This window comes from Lethenteron reissneri, chromosome 43 (genome assembly GCF_015708825.2).
Source record: "Lethenteron reissneri isolate LAM-NWPU_2019-01 chromosome 43, ASM1570882v1, whole genome shotgun sequence".
Taxonomy (NCBI): Eukaryota; Metazoa; Chordata; class Hyperoartia; order Petromyzontiformes; family Petromyzontidae; genus Lethenteron; species Lethenteron reissneri.
In genome coordinates, this window is record NC_083821.1 from 1,086,546 (window position 1) to 1,109,025 (window position 22,480).

The 22,480-nt window shown below is 53.5% G+C and overlaps 1 protein-coding gene across 1 annotated transcript; it reads left to right on the top strand.

The window, feature by feature from the left end:
• The first annotated feature begins 858 nt into the window (after positions 1–858).
• LOC133353253 (protein MAL2-like) lies at positions 859–21,405 on the top strand. The gene is made up of 4 exons (XM_061569352.1): positions 859–1,406; positions 8,208–8,378; positions 12,527–12,667; positions 19,396–21,405. Exons 1-4 carry the CDS (start codon positions 1,299–1,301, stop codon positions 19,468–19,470), a joined length of 495 nt encoding a protein of 164 aa, XP_061425336.1. The 5' UTR covers positions 859–1,298; the 3' UTR covers positions 19,471–21,405.
• The last annotated feature ends 1,075 nt before the right edge of the window (positions 21,406–22,480 follow it).

Consider the following 22,480-nt stretch of genomic DNA (forward strand, 5'->3'; position numbering starts at 1 on the left):
CTGCCACTCCCCAGGTGAGCCACACACACACGCACTGATCCCCCATGCAACCTTTGCAGGCTGTTGGGGTAAGTGCTGGTAGCAAGCTCCTATAAAGGCCGGCACGGAAAACGAGGAGGTGGTGTGTGGCGAGCCCCAGGCCCAGCCACCTTTACCTCTCTGATGTGTACGTGTAAATAGCCATTTAAGAAACCCAGCATCACGCGAACAGCATCTCTCATGCGCTGCAGCAGCAGCAGTGCCTTCTCGTCGCGCCGTGGACATGGACCGCCTCTTCAGGTCTCGCCCGACGTGGCTGAGCTCATTGCGCCTGAATTTATCCGCCAGAGCGTTCCACGTGACGATGAAAACGCACGGCAGCCGCACGCTACGAGGTCACCACCACCACCAGCAGCGCGAGCAGCTGACCCCGAGTGCGTCGTCTCGGGCACTCGGCGAGAGGCTCGCATAGCTCCGGGCAATAGCGGCGAGGTTGCAGTCCTGCGTGGACTCTTGTTTACGGTCAGGCAGCGTTAATTCATCGCACACCGAACCAGGTTCTCATTCAAGACTGAGTCGACTAAGGGGAGGCCCCAGGGTCGGCTCAGATATTCGCCACTGAAGTTGAACCTTGAACGGGAATCGATCTCGTGTGGCCGGCTTCACAGCTCGGTGTAATAGCCACTGCATTGTCGCTACCCACAAACACACACACGCGCGCTTGCACACAATGATGGCGGAGCTGTTTTGCGTGCCCAGGATTCGACAACGCCCTGGGGCATCTTTGGTCTCCGCGCCCCCCGAGTAAACACAATCGCTAGGGAAGGGCGGCCCATCCCTCTCGCACCCAGCATTATCAGCCACGTGTGTGTCAACCGCAGCAAGGTGCAGCTGCGTTCACCTGCCCGCCGAGCCACACAGGTGTGCCACAGGCACGCACCGCGCCTGGCTGAACAACGCCACAACGCCCGCCCGGCGATATTTAACCGAGCGACGTCGCCGCGCTGGTGGTGTCGACGCCCGATGGAATGCGCATTACGCACTCCGACGACTTGAGAGGCCGGTCGCACGAGTGTCGCCGGCGAGCTCGGAGTCTTGCCCCGAGCCGCAGGGAGAGGCGGAGGCATGTTCCACCGTTCCGCGACGCACCTCACGCTCATCGTTTCCTGATTGCGCTCCTGGTTCTCGCGAGCTCGCACGCTCCGTGCCCCCCCGTCGCTTCCCGCGACACCGCAGAGCTCCGAGTGAACCCCGCCGTAAAGTCGGACGGGACCCTCTGCTCGTCGCCTGACCGGCTGAGTGACTGACAGCGGGCAAAGATGACGTCCGAATCGCAGAACATTTACATGCAGCCCATCTCGGCCACGCTGCCGCTGGGCTCCAAGGTGTTCTGGAGGCTGAGTGGAAGCATCATCATAGCAGAGGTGGTAAGTGAACGCGCATCGTCCATGTGCTGTAGTGCACCAGCACTCGAGCGCCTGGTGGCGGTGGTGGAGGTGCAGGAGGCGCGGGTGTTCTGGGCCCCAAGTATTGAATGCAGGTGGTGTGTGGTGGTGGTGGGGAGCGGTAGTGTAGTGGTGGTGGTGTGTGGTGGTGGTGTGTGGTGGTGGTGTGTGGTGGTGGTGTGTGGTGGTGGTGTGTGGTGGTGGTGGTGGTGGGGAGCGGTGGTGTAGTGGTGGTGGTGTGTGGTGGTGGTGTGTGGTGGTGGTGGTGGTGGTGGGGAGCGGTGGTGTAGTGGTGGTGGTGTGTGGTGGTGGTGTGTGGTGGTGGTGTGTGGTGGTGGTGTGTGTGGTGGTGTGTGGTGGTGGTGGTGGGGAGCGGTAGTGTAGTGGTGGTGGTGTGTGGTGGTGGTGTGTGGTGGTGGTGTGTGGTGGTGGTGGTGTGTGGTGGTGGTGTGTGGTGGTGGTGTGTGGTGGTGGTGGGGAGCGGTGGTGTAGTGGTGTGTGGTGGTGTAGTGGTGTGTGGTGGTGGTGTGTGGTGGTGGTGGTGGTGGTGGGGAGCGGTGGTGCAGTGGTGAGCGCGCTGCGCTATGAACCCGGAGACCCAGTTCGGTCCCGGCTCACGGCCAACAGTAGTGACGATTATCTGAACCGGTCCTGGCCCTCCCCTAGGTGGACTAGGCCTCAAATGAGTACCTGGTGCAATGTTTAAACATGGCCACTAGGGAGACAAAGGCGGCCGGGCGTTGTGCTGGCCACGCACTCCCTCGTGTGCCCTGCCAGCCTTCATAGGTGCTACTTGCTAACAGCACTTGATATACGGCGGATCTTTGTCTTTGGTGACATAATGGCAGTAGTGGTGGTGGAAATGATTTAGGCGGTAATGGGCAGTGGTAGTCATAGTGATGGTTGTAAACCATAGTTGCTGAGCACAGGCCTAGAAACCTACAAACACACAACACAGAGTCCCGCACAGAACCAACCTGTTCTGTGAACTGATCACGGTTATAAGACTTTACGGGGGGTCTTTGGTGGTGATGATGACAGTGGTGATGATAGATATAACAGCAGTGGTGATATTGGAGGTGGTGGTGGTTAATGGTGGAGATAGGGAAGATGATAGTGGAGTTAGTGGTGGGTGGTAATATTGGGCGAGTTGGTGGTGTTTGTTAGTGCGCAGTGATATTGGTCGAATTGGTAGCAGTAGTTCATGGTGGTGGTGATGGTGGAGATGATGACAGTAGAGGTGGCACTGATGTTTGGGGCTGATGGTGGTGGTGCTGCACTTTCCCTGTACCTCGAATTAGCACGGTTGGCTACGTACAGTGCGAAAGAAGTTCAACATAGTCATACGTGGCAATGGCATGAACTCTGCCCTGACACCCGGCTGACTGCTGGACTCAGAGCCACGTGAGGACGTGGCGGCAGCTATCATCCCGTGCGTGTCTGGGGCTACACATTGTGTGCATGTCACTGGATCCCAATTTGCGGAGTCTCGAGCGTGAACCAATTGGCCGAGGAGACACGGAGGGATGTGTGAAGACATTACCTCCTTACCTTCTCACCCACGTGGCAGCGCAGACAGAAGATGCGTGCCCGTGCGGAGTGGTCGCGACGTTTGTGCAGTTTATTGTTGTTGTTCTTATTGCAACGCGTTTTTTTTAAGAATTTTTTTTTAAACCCCACACATCTGGAACGAGCTGAGAAGGCGTTGGGATCACGTGCATAATGATGTTTGTCCAATTAGCACGCGGATTCAAGCGGGGGGCGCAGCTTGCGTGTTTGCTTGACATTTGCCAAGCGAGAGTTACGCCGGAAAGCACGGCTAAGCAGATCATTCAATTGCCGAAATTGTTTCTATTTTTTTTTTCTCTTGCGGGTTATTTAAATCCACCGAATAACAAATTGCATGTTTGGGTGCTCGCTGAAAGATTACGGCTTGGCTAAAATATTAACCCCCCCCTCCTTCACTAGCTATGTTTAAGGTAACTACAATACGTGACAGGCAACCGTTTAAAGAGCCCCCAGTGCGTCGCATTCGTGTGCGATCGTTAAAGGTGTAGCAACAATAATGATAACGACTAAAAGTATGATCACTTTACCGCTCAGGTAGACCCACGCCCTCACGGCGTTACCCTCACGGCGTTACCCTCACGGCGTTACCCTCACGAAGTTACCCTCACGGCGTTACCCTCGCGAAGTTACCCTCGCGAAGTTACCCTCACGGAGTTACCTTCACGAAGTTACCCTCACAGCGTTACCCTCACGAAGTTACCCTCACGGCGTTACAGAAAAACTGCACAAACTCTCCCTCAGCTGAGGCTCTCTTGTTGTGACCAGCAGACCTTGACATTGCCACTTAGCTCCTGATCGTATTGTTGTTGCTTGCTGCTTGCTGCTGCTGATTCACGCGCAATAATAACACACAGAGATGTTTGAGAGACAGAATACAAATTTCAGCTCGGGCTGCACGGAATGTGCGCCACGCGCTGCACTTCACACGCGGCGACTTGGGATTGCTCTGCCTCGTGCGAAACGTAAAACAAACACATCCTGAGTTAGAAAAAATAAGGATTTTGAATTTAATTTCCAGACAGGATGGAAATTGCGCGTGCGCTCTCGAGCACCAAACCCCACGCGGCAACTCCGAGAGGGACACTTTGACATTGCCGCCGCTGCTGGCGGCAATGTTTTTATTTGTGTTCGATATCAGAATGTTCTAGCTGCTTTCACGATGTTTGTTTACAAGTTTCACGTGGGAGGGAGTGGCGGCGGGGGGGGGAGCAGGCGGCGTGACGGGAGGTGGGAGGGGGGGTGATCTAATCGCGAGAGAGGCTGGCGGTGTACGGCACGGTGCCCGTGCAGGTCAAGAGCCATCGCCAATCAGGGGGAGGGGGTGATCTAATCGCGAGAGAGACTGGCAGTGTACAGCACGGTGCCCGTGCAGGTCAAGAGCCATCGCCAATCAGGGGGAGGGGGAGCGAGCGAGAGATGAATGCTCTTCCTCGAAGGAAATATTCCGCGAAAAGTCACCGACACATTCACGTTCATCGATTTATTCATCACAGAATGCGGAATTAATTGTATGTATATGAGAGAGAGAGAAACAACTATAATTGGAATGTCATTTATAAATATATATATGTTTAAGAGACGCTGTGCCTTTAGGGCACTGTTTAGGACATTTTTGGTGGCGAACGTCACTGCCAGGGCCGTGACTTAGCCAAGGTTTTTTAAACTTCCCCGCAACGCAGACGGCTTTGGGATGCCTTAAAACAACAGCAGTGGATGAAGCGTGGCCGATGATTCATATAGATGATTCATATAAACGATATATATGCATCATATATTTATATGAATCATGTTGTAATTGAAAGGAGATTCACAAACATCCCGAAATATCCTTACAAGCACGATGGGTATTCCATGGCATGCCTGGTTGTTTGAGGCTGCTGCGTAAGCGGTGTCACCGTGGTGGTTAAGGAACATCTATCGTTGGACTTTGCTTCTCTGTTTCCGCATCTGTTCTGACCGCTGTCACAAAACCGCACTGACCAGCGTGCTGAAGTATGACCAGATCGCCCGTGCCACGGCCCGCACGTTGTAGCCGAGTCTCTCATCCAGCAGTGGATTGACACTGAAGCTGTACTCGTGTCGTGCACATTTCAAGCGTGCGTTGAACTTCTTTCGCACCGTACGTAGCCAAAATCGTTTTTTAATCGGAGGTGCGGGAAAGGACACGCGGACGCCGTCTCGAGGTCACGACGGCCGGACAGCAACAGCCAGAGGCGTTCGCATGGCCGGGGCCAAGCCCACGGTGGGCGAGCAATGCACCCCCGGAGCGCCGGGGCACCCGGCAGCCAGAGGTCGCGATGAGGTCACAGCGCGAGTAAAATAATTATTTTGATTTAAAGCTTTCGTGACTGCAGGGATTCATCTTCTTGGTTCTTTCGGTAAAGTCACGTAGAAGGGAAATAATAAAAAATTATGTTTTATTTGTATTATTTTATTATTTCCCTTCTACGTGACTTTACCGAAAGAACCAAGAAGAACAATAATTATTATAATGATAAATTTTTTTCCTCTCCAGGGGAATTATACTGCGACATTATACCTTGAAGTCATGAGTCAGTTAGAGAAAGACTGTCCCACCTTCCAAGCCGGAAGCGCATGGGGGAGCCGTACGGGACAACCGCGACCACCTCCACGGCGCTTGTTTTGAGTGTTGGTGTCGTGGCGGGACATCGCCGAGCGGTCACGTGCTCGCCGCCTGCTCGCGGTTTGAATCCAGCTCCCGCCCTGGCTAACAATGCGGTTGTATTGACATCGATGGCGAGATGTTAACTACCTCGCCTGGTATGCAGCAGGTCGTGGGTTCGTCCCAATGGCTGTATATTTGGAGTTTGGTTGTCTCTCTCTCCGTGGTCGCGTGTATTTTTCTGTGGCTCCTCGGGTTTTTACTTCCTCATTTAGAGTCAGCACGCGTTTAGAGGATTTGGCTGCTATAAATATCCACGTAATAAGCCACTTCGTTGAGCTATAATTTGTGGCCAGGTCGAATCTGAAAAAGAGCCACATAGCTCAGTGGGCCTTTCCTGGTAAAATAAAAAGTAAAGTTTTTAGTTTGAATCGTGATAATACTTCGCACTCTCCGCTTCACAGTGGAGGTCCAAGATCCCGTGAGGTTATTTGAAACAGGGTAGGCCATCCGAAAGAAAAAAAACGTAATCACAATTATGAACACACAGTGGCCAGGAAGACCCCACGCTATGTCGACTTCATCGGGAAACCCTGTCAGCTCGTAGCAGGCGCAGCGCGTGCCAAGTCCAGCAAGCGACACTCCCCTGCACTCTACACAGAGCCACGGAGCCACACCGCACACTGGCGCACGCACGCCAGGGCACTACATCACCCCAGCCCGTGCCCGCGGAAGGGGACAAGTCCCGAATGCGTAAATCAGCAGCCTCGATGGAGCACAGCGAGTCAGCAGCGAGTGCCCCCCACCCTGGCACACATTCTACCCGCGCCTGACGTAGCAGGAGGAGCGTGCCCTCCTCCTCCTGGAGCCGCCGTCATACAAAACAAACATAAACGAACGGATGAGGTTGGTAACCGGGGAATCAAACCGTGGTCGATTTGCTGTGGTCAATAGCCATGACGCTCGTGATGGATTCAGAATCAGATTATGTATTCATCCTGGAGGAATCCGATGAGCTGTCGAGATTTTAGTTTCCCCACAGACGCCCAGTAGATTCACCTCCTCCCCCCACAGTGCTTCAATTAATCGTCACAATTCAAGAATCGCGGTTGTCATGATTATGTCTCGTGTGTAGCGTCGGTCTCGTCCGTTCTGACGTTCTGTCCCATCATGTTCGCTCCGTGACCATACATATACAAAGAGGTCCGCATGCACAGCCATACACCAATCCACTGCTGCATTAACGCCCTCCCATACCGTATCTGCTGTGAGGATGTTGTTTTGTTTATCATACTTCACCACGCTGGCCGTTGCAGGTTGCTGAACGACAGGGGGGAGGGGTACCAGGACAGGTTCACATATGGCTCGCCACTGATCTTAGTCGTGACTTAGAATCGAATTCAGGTAGCAAAGTTTTGTAGAGCAGTGCGCTAATCACTGCGCCACCACTCGCACTGCCCTATCCCACTTGCCTAAATACGAGAAAATAATCATTACATCTACATGGGACCTTTGTTGCCGCTATCAAAGAATAATAATAGGTTTTACCCTTTATGTCAATAAAACAGTTGTGTTAAGATGTTCATACAGCAAACAGAAATATTTTGCAATGAATCATGTCTGCATTAACCACACGTACTTGGGGTGAACATGCAAACAAACACATGTTCTGGTAATATTTGACATTGTCTTTGAAACTGATTGATGTACACCAGAGACAGCCTTCTTTAGGGCCGAGTCTAAACCAGTGTCAGACCAGAGAATGCAAAAAGGAGTAATTACAAAAATAATTACATAATTTGCATAAATCATTACAAATATATTCTTGGACAGACAATTCAGTGAATGCATCAGTATGTTAATGTATGAATCATAACGTGCCTGATGATAATCACTATGACATCACTCCCCACAACAAAGACCCCCACCCCTCCCCCCCGCGTGGCCAGATGCTGTTAGCGGAGCAGGGAATAATACGGCGAATACCAAGCCCTGACCGCCTTTGTCTTGCCGGTGCTGCTGTTCGTGCGCAGCTCCTGGCACCCGTTGCACCAAACACGCACGGCCAATGTGCAGGCGTGCACACAAGCACTCGCAACTCCAACAATCGCCGTCAGGCTCGCAAAGACCCGACCCTCATTTGGCTTTATACTCGTTAACAGAGGTTGTTTTTGGGGTTAGTTTGCGGAAATAGAAATGTTTATTTAAGCCCGCCAACACCCGACACAGCCAATTAGTAAGGTTTGTCTCTTAAACAAACAAGCCAATGGCGAGTTCAACGACGCATTTATATTTACGTGATCTAACCCCCAAAAAAACCTATATTATGGATATTATTGGTCGCGAAATCCTACTTCGTGTTAAACTGGCTTTATACCGTGCGCCCAGAGTGAGAATCCTGCTGAGATTCCCTAGGAATAAATTACTTGGAGGGAGGTTTATGCCAAAGTATTGTGCGGTTTGAACGAATATTAAATCTCGCGCGACAATGAAATGAACCGCCTGTTGCTTGACAATTGTGAATGTTTGACGCGCTCGTGACCAGCGGTGCCTCTCTTTCTCCCTCTCCCGTGGGGCCCCTCGGCCCGCAGACGCTGGGAGCCCTCGTGTGGATCCTGGTGGCGGCCACGGGGATGACGCACAACCTCCACCAGGGCTGGGTGATGTTCGTCGCCGTCACTTTCTGCTTCTGCTCCATCGTGCAGTTCTTCCTCTACGGAACGAGCGTGCCCGAGTCCCTCGATCTGCCCTGGCTGCTCATGGTGAGCGATCATTGTTATTGTTGTTGTTGTTATAATAGTGACAATAATAATTGTCACCGATAACAATGCAACGATACGACGCTTGCTTCGAGGTATCAGCGACTCGAGTTGGTCTCACGTCGGCATCTCATCCCGCACGTTTCAAGGGCACTCCCCTCTATGTATGCTGAACTTCTTTCGCACCCTACATAGTCAACCGTGCTCATTGGAGGTGGCAGCTGCCCCTGTGCGGCACGATGTGATTCAGCACCCGGCATGCAAGCGCACGTGCGTCTTCCAGTAGGGGGAGGGGAGGAGAGGAGCGATGTTGTGAACTATAACCCCCATTTGGAGAATTTGCTGTGTCATTTATCGAATTTGGCAAAGTTTGGAGCGTTGCTTCGGCACACAACGGCCGTCTTTTACTTTAAATCACGCGGCGGGATCTTTACCGTGCACTGTGAAGCGGACGGCGCGTATTGTTACGGGCGATTCCCCGCGACGTGAACCGGAAGGTGACTCCGCGCTCAAAGCCGCTCCTCCACGCCAACTAAAGAGCGCACGAATCTGAACTGAAATATAAAATCCAATAAAATAACAAAAATATAACTCGTGCTACATTTCATGAACATTTACCAAATTATTAGAAAAATGAAGTGCACAGCTGTGCTTGACATCTCGACTGAGTGATTACTTTGAGACGTGAAAAAGTATCGATCAGTTGAACGCACGGTGCATCTCGCGAAACCACGAAGACAAATTCCACACGCGGTGCAGAGGATGTGCAGCGGGTAAAGGTGCGGCTCCGCAATTATCTGCTTACATCACGGCTGGTGGATGGGCTTTAACTGGACAGAGCTCGGAGGAGCTCTCTCGAGGGAGTTTGGCCCTCGTCTTTCCACACTGGTCAAACGTCTAGAGAGAGGTGGGCGTACCCACACTTCACCCCACCACACACGACCTGTCGACCCATCACTGTGGTGCAACCCATTTATAGTGCTGGGTGGACAGAGGCGGCTTAAGAAACTGGCCCTATTGTTTTAACTGCCGCGCTGGGAGATCGGATCGAACCGGCGACTGAATTGCAAGTCGTGTGCGATTATAACCATGACACCACGATAGCATCCCTGTCTCAACATACATCGCATGTATGGTGTTTTTTTCAATTCATTTTGTCAGACCAAAAATGAACCACATCCCTGTGTGCCGATATGTCTACAAAGTAAACGCAGCCAAGAGGGGACAGGTGAGAGGCATCGAATTCCTGCCCGAGAAAGGTCAGGGCTGGCTGGGCGGGCTATGACGGCTACAGCCGTCCGCGTGTGGGCAGAGACAGCAGCAGCCGCAGCAGAGAGCCGTGAGGGCCTCATTTCTCCAGCAGCCCACCCCACCACCAGGAGCCCACCCCACCACTACCACCACCAGCCCACCCCACCACTACCACCACCAGCCCACCCCACCACCACCACCAGCCCACCCCACCACCACCAGCAGCCCACCGAACCACCACCAGCCCACCCCACCACCACCACCACCCCCCACCCCACCACCACCAGCCCACCCCACCACTACCACCACCAGCCCACCCCACCACCAGCAGCAGCCCACCCCACCACCACCAGCCCACCCCACCACCACCAGCAGCAGCCCACCCCACCACCACCAGCCCACCCCACCACTACCACCACCAGCCCACCCCACCACCACCAGCCCACCCCACCACTACCACCACCAGCCCACCGCACCACCACCACCACCAGCCCACCCCACCACCACCAGCCCACCCCACCACCACCAGCAGCAGCCCACCCCACCACCACCAGCCCACTCCACCACTACCACCACCAGCCCACCCCACCACCACCAGCCCACCCCACCACTACCACCACCAGCCCACCCCACCACCACCACCAGCCCACCCCACCACCACCAGCAGCCCACCGAACCACCACCAGCCCACCCCACCACCACCACCACCACCCCCCACCCCACCACCACCAGCCCACCCCACCACCAGCACACCCCACCACCACCACCAGCCCACCCCTCCACCACCACCAGCCCACCCCAACAAAGCGGCAATGACGAGCCCCGCGCTCACACTTCGCGATCTCGCAACACTTGAGGTCTCGGCATGACGCAGAGGCACGCGGGGAGACGGCGGCGGCGGTGACGCCAGGAGCGCGCCCGCCGCTCCGCCGCGCAGCTCTCCACTGGCATTTTGGCGACGAGCGAAAAATGCCAGCGGAGAGGGGGGGGGGGAGTGAATAAAAGAACAACAACAACAAGAAGACGAAGAGGAAGAAGGAGACGAAGATGATGATGACGAAGAGGAAAAATAAGATGATGATGACGAAGAGGAAAAATAAGATGATGATGATGATGAAGAGGAAAAAGAAGGAGCTGGCGTCTAAAATATGACAAGAGGGGCGAGAAACCCTCGAGCCCCGTCCGCCACGGGGCCCGGAGGAGCGCCACGCGAAGCCAGCGGAGAGGGCGGCGGCGTTCGTCGTCGGCGAGCGCCGTTCCGTCACCGCTCGCGTCGCATCGCCCGGCTCCCTGCGAGTTCACAAACGTTCAGAGAGCCCCACGGTGCTGGCTTCCTGTTTATTTTTAGGTGGGAATTAAAAGGCCGGAGGCGCCGTGGGATGGGGTTCGTCGAGTGTCCGTGCTCCAGCAGGGTGGATAATGCCCCAAACCCACCCCGGAATCATGCGGCGAGCATTTTATTAAAAGCCTGCAGGTTTTTTTATTATTTCGCCGTTATTTCGTGATGCATCCAAAAATATGCATTGCGTGTAAAACCTCATTATTAGCTATGAGGGTCACCTCCAATCGCACTCCTCCCTCACCCTCTGCTTCTCGTGATTCTGTGCTCACGGGGTTTGTCGGCGAAATAGTTTTAATTTATTGATTACAAAACCAAGCTCGGAAAAAAGGGCCCTCCCCTCGTTCCTCGTGACAAGTGTCCGCACAGCATCTCGGATTGCCACAGAGAGTGGCTGATATCACCAAATATACCAGACCGCGTGCAAGTAGTCCAGTAATGCCCATTTACATTGATGTACAAACCCCCGTCACTACACTGCTAGATGAAGGCCTCCCTCCATGCTTTTTGGTCAAGAGGGTAGTTTGACCATACTTCACCACGCTGGTCGGTGCGTGTGATGAAGGTGCCCTGGGCTGGTTTGGAAACCACTCGCCACTGGTTTCAGCCGTGGCCGCGTATCGAACTCAGTTGGCAGGGTTCATAGCCATATGCGCTAACCACTGCACCACGTGTGATTAAAATATATTTTGGCGTGTGTTATCTTGAGCGCAATAATCCATTTAAACCGACAAATGAATAGATAATCCCTATTCACCACCCCACGTGGTCAATTTGAATGCAAGTGATAACGGCCGCTGCGTCTCTACCGGAGGAACATCTGCGGCTGGCGATAAGCAAAACGCGGAGCGGTGGTTGTGGCGCCGTCTCCACAGACAGCGGCCGCACGGGGCTCCAGCCGGATGCCGAGTTCCACGATGGGACCCCCCCTCTCCCCTCCTGCCCCCAGGCTTGCCGAATGACGCCACGCAAGTGCGGCACATCCAATAGGGGGCGGGGCATGGGGGGGGGGTGATCGACCCAGCCCCCACCCCACCTTAAGAATCCACAAATTGGTGTTTTATTGATTTTTTTCCAGAGGCAAAAAATATTGAATGTTTGTATACTAATTATTATTAATGTAGGGCCCGAATAAAAAAAGAAATCAGGACTAACCCCCCCCCCCCCCATTGGAAGTTTCTAGATCCACACATGTCTAAATACAACTAAAGAAACACATTTACTTTGATGTTTAAATAACGTCCTGCATGTATCCAGCAAAGACTCAACTGAGTCTTGAGTACATTATTCAGGAGGGGCCCAACGTTGGCATTTTTGGCCGATTCCACTTCTGAGTGCCAGGCCATGCCCACTCACAAAACAACAAGTTGCATTTTTGAAAACAGAATTTTATTCACACGTGTGTACAGTATCAATGTATATATTTATTGGTGGATTGATCATCAAACATCATAATACAGGCGGCGTAACGACCTGCTCGCCAAACAAAAGCCAAGAAAAAGACGAATCTCCGAGACACGGCACAGAGACGGTGTTCATGTCGCCCCCCCTCTCCCCCCAGGAGTGTGTCTACAACATCCTTGCTTTCTCCATGTACCTGAGCGCCGCCGTGCTACTGGCGAACCTCTGCGTCCTGCTGGGCAAACAGGACATGCTCGTCATCATGGACAACTACATATACGGGCTGAGCGTAGCGGCCGTGGTGAGTGTGGATCGTCTGATGTGTCCGTGTTTAATCATCACCGTCATCATCGTCACCACCAATCATTCTGCATCTATGTGTGTGTATGTTGAACTTCTTTTGCACCGAGCGTAGCCAACCTTGTTAATCGGAGGTGTGGGGGAAGGACAATAAACTGAACACAAAAAAGCTGTTCAATCTTGATTTGAAGCTTTCGTGACTGCAGGAATCCATACTCTTTGGTTCTTTCGGTAAAGTCACGTAGGTAGAAAAATAAAATAAAGTTACAAATAATATATCACGACGTTTCGATCGCAACACAAGCGGTCGTCCTCAGGCGGAAAACATCATCCAGCAGTGGAACTGCTGAACCAGGAAGACCACAGCGAGAGAGCTGTGACAACAAGAGGTTTTATATGTTGGCGAAGGGCAAGCAGGCGGGGTCTGAGCTGGAAAGGAATTCCATCCCCGCACGCAAGCACGTCAGTTGTGTTTTAAAACAACTGTTCTAAAGAAAGTAACGCGGGAGGTAGCACGTGACTACGGACGGTCACAGTTGAGTGGAGGCCATCCAGGCCGGCAGCAATTGCAAGGCTGCGCTTTTAACTTTTTTTTAAAAAATTATTATCTAAACACGCGTGCCGCCTCGGTCGCCACGCACGCACGCACAGCGATGCTGAATGACCGGGCGCGCCCTCCCGGTGACTTTCGCACGAGAACGCCGCCACGACCATCACGCACCCATCGCGCCTCGTGCGACCACGCTGCGGTGATTGGCAGCTGTCCCGAGACTGATTATCGCTGATGACTTCTCACAAGCACCGTCACCCTGGGTGATGGCAGCTCCTCCGCTGAAGGGAAACAAATTATTCGTGGCCATTGGTGAATTCCTTTTGAAGGCGACTTGAGAGAGGAGTGGGTTTTCTTTGTATCCCTCGGTAGTAAAAAAAAACATTGATTAAAAGTTCAAACCCGTGTCCTCACCTGCCCTGCCCTTTTCGCCAGTAAAAAAAAAGAAAACTCTTACACTTTTTGTTTCCTACAAAGACAATGTTCGTACAGATGACGTTCAAAAATAAAAACAATTATTAATCATCACCAGGCATGCCCTATCTACTGGTGGACATAGGCCTTCTGTTTCTTGGATCTTTCGCTAAAGTCACGTAGAAGGGAAATAATAAAATAATAAAAATTTAACAGAATAAAATTCTCACGACGTTTCGGCCACAACACAAGCAGCCGTCCTCAGGTGAAGTACAGAGCTGTCGGAAAGACAGCGTCCTAATGTGTTGTGGCCGAAACGTCGTGAGAATTTTATTGTTTTATTTTTATTATTTTTGTATTTCCCTTCTACATGACTTGGCCAAAAAATCCAAGAATATGAATCCCTGCAGTCACGGAAGCTTTAAATTGAAATGTATAGGCCTTCTGCTCAAGCCTTCGCCCCTCCCTTCAATGTGACCGAGTGAAATGCACCAGCTATCACTGCCACGCTGAGTGTTCCACGGGGATGCCTCCCTGAGTCTTGAGACTCGATTTCAGGAAAGTCCTGTCTTGGGGTGTGTGGACAATACCATTCCTCTTTGGCACGAGTATCTGCCGAAACCCGACGCATATACGGGTGATACCACTCAAAACTGCACACGACCGTGGCTTGTGTATCTTTATTGGTCTCTAGGTATCTAAATTAGTTTATAGTGTATCTCTGTGTCTCGATGTATCTCTTATAGGTTCAATGTGTCTCTATGTATCTCTACGGGTGTCTATGTGTTCTCCGTGTCTCTATCTATCTCGATGCGTCTCTGTGTATCTCTAGCTTCGTTTACTGCCGCTTGGCAATACGTTCAGGAGCTCGATGGCAATGTGGAGGTCTGCTGCTGCTGCTCACGAAGACAGGGCTTCGGCAGAGGGAGAGTTCGTGGGGTTTCTCCTTGCGGGTCGGAGACGTCAGCGGTGCCCCCCCCCCCCCCGGCCACGTGGCTCCGTGTCGCCGTCAACACGACGAATGAACACGACGAATGACATCGATGTGGTCGAATCGGTCCTCCTTCTCCTCGAAATATTCCGAGCGATCAGGTTCCGAGCGCGCCGGACGCTCGCCCATGCACGGTGACTGCAATCGCCAACGGTGACATCGTTGGCGGGGCGCATTAAACCGATTAATGTATTCCTGGCAATTGCAGCTTTGTGGGCATTTCAAGGGAGCTGAAAGCACGTGGTCTATAGACGGGCGCAGGTCCTGCGCTGATGCTGCAACCGTGACGCCAACAGCCTTTATGAATTAAATATAGAACCGGTGACAGGAGGAGGAGGGAGGGGAGGGAGGAACGGGAGGGAGAAGCGTGCGTGGACACGCGTGGCGCCGAGGGCAAGGACTCAACAATCAAGCGAGATTTGCTCATCTCTCTCCACAAAAATAGCCCCCCCCCCCGCCTTCTGGAACTTAAACACCGTCTGTAGACCGCAAACATTTGTTTATATTATCCCCCCTCCCCCACCCCACCCCACCCCATCTTTTGCAATCTTTGTGTGGTTGTTTTTTGGCGAGTGTTGTTCACACTTAATAATGAGAACACTGACGTCAAAGTTGTCAGATAGATGTTGATGAGTCGCCCTGGGTGGGGTGTACAGTATCTGGACTGTACCAGCAACCTCCCTCCCGCTGGGAGCGAAAAAAAACTGAACTCGCTGGGCAGGCTGAGCACGGCCCTACAATGAGAACACAAACACGACTCACCGTTTCGAGCTAAATGTATGTTGAACTTCTTTCGCACCGTACGTAGCCAACCGCGCGAAATGGCCCTTCGTCGTCGCATATGTCAACACAACGCGTTATGTGTTTCCCTTGTAGGATTTTGTTGAGTTTGTGCTTTTAAAACAAAACAAAAATACATTAAATGTAACTGGTACTGACCAAACATCCCAATGCCGAACAATTGCCTGCAAATTAAACCGTCGGGGTTACACACAGCAACATTGACAACATCGCCCCCCATACCACGTCAACACTGGCAGCACCCTCGTGAAACTGATCTTGAGACTCATCGAGGCTTTCCTCAGTTCATGAAGTGAAGAATAATAAAAAATGCACCACTGCCAATGGTGCATTTCCCGCACATCCGGTTAGCACGGTTGGCTACGTACGGTGCGAAAGAAGTCCAACATACGCACATACAATGCAGTGTCACTTAGACACGTGTTCACAAGATGAACTGCGGATGGACAACCGAGCGAGAGCCCCGTTCAGCCGAAACATCCCTGCGTGCCGTCTCGCCCTACAGGCGACTGCTGCCTGCTAGTCACTGGGGCTGGGTGTCCCGTCTCACCTACAGGCACCTGCTGCCTGCTAGTCACTGGGGCTGGGTGTCCCGTCTCATCTACAGGCGACTGCTGCCTGCTAGTCACTGGGGCTGGGTGTCCCGTCTCATCTACAGGCGACTGCTGCCTGCTAGTCACTGGGGCTGGGTGTCCCGTCTCATCTACAGGCGACTGCTGCCTGCTAGTCACTGGGGCTGGGTGTCCCGTCTCACCTACAGGCGACTGCTGCCTGCTAGTCACTGGGGCTGGGTGTCCCGTCTCATCTACAGGCGACTGCTGCCTGTTAGTCACTGGGGCTGGGTGTCCCGTCTCACCTACAGGCGACTGCTGCCTGCTAGTCACTGGGGCTGGGTGTCCCGTCTCACCTACAGGCACCTGCTGCCTGCTAGTCACTGGGGCTGGGTGTCCCGTCTCACCTACAGGCGACTGCTGCCTGCTAGTCACTGGGGCTGGGTGTGTGTACGCGTTGGCTCGGGGTGGCCTGGTCAATGCGCAGCAGCAGCAGCGGCAGACGTCGTCGGTGTTTGTTGTTTTATTCATCGCGTCCCGAGGCGTTCCGCGCCGGGGAGGCTGCGCGAGTCGGGGTCGCGGTGCGGCATTACGAACCCAGGCGCCGGAGCTTTCATATCGGCCGGGATTGAAGCACGGATTCAGAGACAACAACAACAGCAGCAGCAGCAGAAGCCGCGATTCGCCACGACGTGGCGGTGACGTCACCGCGGCGCTTGTGCCAGGCTAGGTGCACTTTGAGGCTACCACGTGAAGCGAGGAAGGATCTCCGCTGGCAAGCCAGGGGACAGACCCAGCAGCTGTCACGGGTTGGCTGCCTGACATGACCGACTCATCTCCCCACTCTTTCCAACTCGCTGCGTTCTATGTGCCCGGCGCTCCGCTCGTTGACGTGAGGGTCACTTCCTCTGCCCTCCGCTATTGCTAGAGGACGACTGCCTCCAAATGCCGAGTAGCAGCCAGCGTCCTTCACGAGCCTCCTTCCACGCTGGGAGAGGTGGGGTTACCCACATTTTACCCCACCACGCGCACCCACCTTCCCATCGACGAACTGTGGTGGTACCCCAGCACGCTGCTGGCGGGACAGAGGTGGAGGGTTCTAAGAAACGTTCCTCGTTGTTTCAGCAGCTGATGGAATTACAAATCCAGCGCGCTGACCGCTACGCCACGGTGGCAGCGGCCGATGTTTTTTTTAATCTTTCACGCGATATCAAATCATTTGCCGGCGTATTGTTTAAAGTACGTAGATCATGAGAGCCCCCACCCCCCACACACATCCAGACTGCCCCCTCCCCTGGGGGGCGCAGGGCTGCCGGTAATGAGCTGGGATGGGGGGCGCCTGTGAAGCGCGCGAGCGTCTGTCCGTCCGGCCACAATGAGGAGGGAAATGAGGAGTTGAGCTACGCACGTTCGTGCGCTCTCCACGTTTGATGTTTTTTTTTTCTTTATTTAATGAGGTCGAGAGAATTACAATGATAAAAGCCCGCTCACATGTTTTGCCCAGCGTGGTGGAGTGAGGGTAAAATGTGGGTAGGCCCACCGCTTACATGATGCCTGCGCAGCGTGGAAGAGTAGGCCAAAAAATTCCCCCGAGAGGGGGGCTCTCTGCAGCTCTCTCTAGAGGAGGCCCCTTCCGCCAGCAGTGGCGCGAGCGAGCAATTGCAGGGCTCCGCCTTTATCTTTTACATATTTAAAGACGGCGATAATTGAAGGGCTCATTCTCACGTGGGAGCCGCCGCTTGCTTTCTGTTGTTGTCGGGCTCTGTGACGACCCCTTCTATAATTGGGCTCCACGGTCTGGCTCTGCCCCGCCAATCCCCAAGGGTGCTCGCGCTGCCTCACTCAACGTGCTATAGATTTCCTATCCTGCTCCTGCGAGCTCAAGTCCGCTCGCCGGCAGAGAAATATCGCTACGGCGCCTTCCGTTAAACGTCAAGGAGCGCTCCCTCTACCGCGCGTCATTCGGCGTGTCGTCCCGACGTTTCGCTCCGCGCGTTGAAAGCTTCTTCCGTACCTGAAGAAGCTCCAAGGACGAGGAGCGAAACGTCGGACATCACGCCAAATGACGCGTGGTACAACCCTGTACAACCTCGAAAACCTAAGCAGTACGGTTTACGGACCGCTCGAAACAGCAGCGGGAACAAAGGTTAAGTCGTCAAATGGAAATGATCAATATTGTGGTGCTGAAGGAGTTGACAGCACGACCCAGCTAATGGATCGATTACATTATGCTTGATGCAGCAGCAGGACTGACCAAGGCCGATGATGATAATGATGATAAGGGATAGTTTTCGAACGTCAGAGATGTGGAGGCTTAAAATTGAGTGACAGGAAGAGGAGGAAGACGCGGCTTGGAGAGCATTCTGGGACTAATGGGATCATTCAAACTGGGAAGAAGAGCTCAAGTGGACAGCCGCCTGGTGACGTCACGGCGGGAAGGAGCTGGCTGGACTGTTATCTCAGGACGGTGAGATGGTGACGGCTCGGTGAGGGCTTCATTCAGTAGTGGATTGACCATGGCTACTGCTGCTGATGATGATGATGATGATCCCATTTGTCTGACCTCAATTCTATCCGGCCACAAATAACGTGCCTTATTTTGCACGGTCGTTTGCGGAAATATACAATTTGACTCTTTGGGCCATGCACATGACCCGGAATTAGGTTTGGGTGTTTTTTTCCCTCTTCCCAACGAGATCACAAAGCCGTAGCGTGGAAACAGCCGCGGCTTTAACCCAACCGGAGGATGGTGGTAAGAATCGACATACTCGCAGAGACTCGGTCCCCACCCACACTTCGAATTTCACATCGCGTTGTTGTTGTTGTTTTTATTTGTGAAACGCGTCTTGGGTATGCCGCTGCATTTAGACACGGCATAACTGTAAAATCGCTACAGATGTTGCTGCTGCTGCTACTGTTGCTACTACTGCTGCTGCTACTGCTGCTGCTACTACTGCTACTGCTGCTACTACTGCTGCTGCTACTGCTGTTACTGCTGCTGCTACTGTTGCTACTACTGCTACTGCTGCTGTTGCTACTGCTGCTGCTACTGCTGCTGTTGCTGCTGCTGTTGCTGCTGCTGCTACTGCTGCTGTTGCTGCTACTGCTGCTACTGCTGTTACTGCTGCTGCTGCTATCTATTATTCGAGGCAAGGCAACACAAGGGGCCTAATTATTTGAGCTGGTCGTCAGGTGTCTTCTGCCGAAATGTTTCATGACACGAGATGATCGTACAAGTGGGATACAATGGGGAAGGGTGGGTGTTGGGAAATGATGAAGCTATAAATAATAATAATGTGAGAGAAAGAGAGGGGGAGGAGGGGGGTAGGGAGAGAAGCCCCGGGGATGGACACGGCTGACCTCCACCCGTCCCCTCGAGTGGCGAGCGTCTGCGTCACGCCGCGTTGCGCTCTCGTCCGCAGTTGTTCGCCCACATCGTCACGCTCCTCTACGGCATCAGCGCCGTCATCAGCATCCGCCGGCTGCGCTTCAACTGAAGGAGCAGCCGCGCTCCTCTGAGCGTCCTTCACTCGCTCGCTACGGAACCCCCCTGCCATGCCCACCACGCCCGCCCGCTCTCTCTTGCCAGCCGTCGGTCTTCATTTGTACGAGGGAATTCGTGACGGGAATGTCCCTTCGGCCAAGTGGGGTTTGTTTTGTTTGTTTGAGACAACGGCGACTCTTTGATTGGACGGAAACCCGAACCCCCACGACTGCTGTATGATGCCCCCCCCCCCCCGACTCTGTTGTCCTTCCCCCGCACCTGCGATTAGCGCGGATGGCTACGTACGGTGCGAAAGAAGTTGAACGCACGTGCGTGCCGCCCAGCGCTGACCGTAGCGAGACCGTGACGAGACGGCGTGAGCCGAGTCTGTGTGAAGACGCAGACTCGGGTCGCTCGGTCACGTCACGGGAGAGCGCAGGGCACCGCGGGAGACCACGCGTGGTAATTGGCTGCACGTTTACATTTCTTATTTGCTGGGCTCACTACTCAGCTCACAGCTGACCGTCTTCAGGGTGGAGTGGTGGGGTGGTTTGCGTACCCCTCTGACCAGCTCGTCGGCTCAGAGATTGACTGAATTTAGTCCGCAGGCAAGGCCAAAGCGCAGATCCCAGGTTGTCGCAGACGAGGTGAAGATTGTGATCAAAATAAAATTAATATAAACGCCGACCGCACGAGGGTGGCGAGCGAGCGAGCGGTGGGGGCGCAGCAGGGGGTGGGGTGGGGGTCCGTGCACCCCCCCCCGGCCCCCTGCCCGCGCCAGGCGTAGCGTCGCCGTTTCATCAATCTATGGATTTAGCGCAGCGCGGCCTCGACATCGGCGCTAATGCCGGGGGGGAGTCACCGCGGTCTCATCCCCTACCTCGAGGGGTGGACGAGGCCCCGCAGCATCTCGCTCACGACAGCGCTCTCCAATAAACCCCTTCCGCTGTTCCCACAAAGACCGATTTAGCCCATATCCAGCTTTATTTTGCATTGTATATGATACGAAAAATATATTATAAAACAAATTTTACGCGTCTAAAAGTCGGAGAAAAAAAACCCCATCAGCGAAACAACTCAAGTTCGTAAACCAATTCCAGAACCAGAACCCACAACCCCCATGGCGACGTCTATCGTTGCTTCTGCGCAGTACGGAACTCGAGCGGACCTGTGCAGCACGTGGTCTTGCCCGGCGGCTGTTCCACTTTGGAGCTTTGGGACAGCGATTTCCATCTTTTCCCATTTAAGTTTGTAACCGTCTATACGAGCTCGTTATAATGTGGACTCACGGGATACCCCCCCCCCCCCCCCACCACGCTTTGTCGACGGTCACGCTGTGTCGTTGATGGGCAGAATATACAGCGAGTCAAGCAATGCCATGGATAATCTTAGTTGAAGTATTTTGTTTGTTCGCGATTGCAATTAGTGTAATCTTGGGGTAATTATCACGGGGGTCACGGTGAGAACGGAAATCGTGAATTATTTAAACTCCGTGAAATATTTTAAATAAATAAATTGGGGGAACGGCGGTGGGGGAGGGGCACTTTGGGTGACCGTTTTACTCGCGACTCACAACCACCACGCCAAGTTCACATCCCGGGTCGTGAGCTCGTGCTGCTGCCAAGATGTTGCCGTCGCTCTGAACCGAAAAGGCACCGCGTGTGATCGCGCCCGATGCTGGCGCGATAGGAATCTGTACAGCTGCAAATGAAATGTCCGCTTTGTCTGCTTTAATAGGCATGTTTATTGCTGTAGTAGCCTCGCTCGAGTTACGCAAAAAAAACTATAATCAGTAAATGTATTTTTATGGGATAAATGAATGCAATTCGTAGCCTAATGTAAACCGTATGGCGACATCACATTGCAGTGAGACCGCATTCAAATATGGGACATTAAATCAAAATCAGTCCACGTATGACCGTCACACAAGTTAACGTAATAAAGAAATGCCCCGTGAACGCGAGCATGTGACTGGATTATTTTACCGCTACGATTGTTCAAGGAATGCAGCCGCAATATATGTAATCACGGGCGCCGGTTTGCGAATGTTCTGCCGGAAATTGACCAGCGGCTATTTTTGTCCTCGGCCCAGCCTCGCCTCAAGTCCCAGGGGGGGACTTCAGTGGCAGCATCTCGTCCTCTCCGCTGCTCACTTCCGTGGCCACAACTTGGAGTTTAAAAAACCCCAGCACCGCCACCACGACCACCACCACCGCCACTACCACTGCCGCCACCACTACCACCACTACCACTGCCACCACTACCAAAGCCACTACCACAACCAACACCGCCGCCACCATCACCACCGCCGCCACCACTACCACCGCCACTACCACCACCACCATTACTACCACTACCACCACCGTCCCTGCGCGAACAGCCGCATGACAATGAGAACCGCGGCTCACTACCGAGGCTCGGTTCGATTCCATCTCCCGTCTCGTTCGGCAGGTGAAGTCAGGGGCACATTTTATTTTTGTCCCAGCCCACCTTCTCACCCCACGTCTGTTGACCCAGGAGTATAAATCCCAACACGACAGTCGATTGACAGGTCACGTGTGGTGAATTGAAGTGTCTGGCTAGTGTGAAAGAGCAGGCCGAGTGCTCAGTCGAGAGCGAGAGAGTGAAGGCCGTTCTGCCAGCAGTGGCTCTGACCGAGCAGTTTGCACGGCTGCACTTTTCCCTCCGGCGGTGCAGGTTGTTTCCTGCCACGGTCACACACGGGAGCCATTAGCGAGTTCACGTCGCTTCTTCTCCGCTGGCTCACAGCGAGAGAGACACGTGGGCTCGTTAGCACCCAGACACCGCCTGTTATGCCTCACTGTGCACGTGCACGGGCCCATTTACCAAAACGTCCGTCCCGGCAGCAAGGCGTTTGCTTAACGAGCAACATTCGCAGGATGTTGCTCGTTGGCGCAGACAGAGACGAAGAGACGCGGAGATGGCTGGGCATGGAGAGATGCAGACATGAAGAGGAGAGATACACACTCGGAATCTTTATTTGAGACTGGAAGAGTCGAATG

Excerpts from the sequence above, each read along its gene's own strand:
- LOC133353253 (XM_061569352.1), top strand. The coding sequence starts at position 1,299 with ATGACGTCCGAATCGCAGAACATTTACATGCAGCCCATCTCGGCCACG. Across the intron at positions 1,407-8,207 it reads GCATCATCATAGCAGAGGTG|ACGCTGGGAGCCCTCGTGTG; the intron begins GTAAGTGAACGC and ends CTCGGCCCGCAG. Across the intron at positions 12,668-19,395 it reads GGCTGAGCGTAGCGGCCGTG|TTGTTCGCCCACATCGTCAC; the intron begins GTGAGTGTGGAT and ends TCTCGTCCGCAG.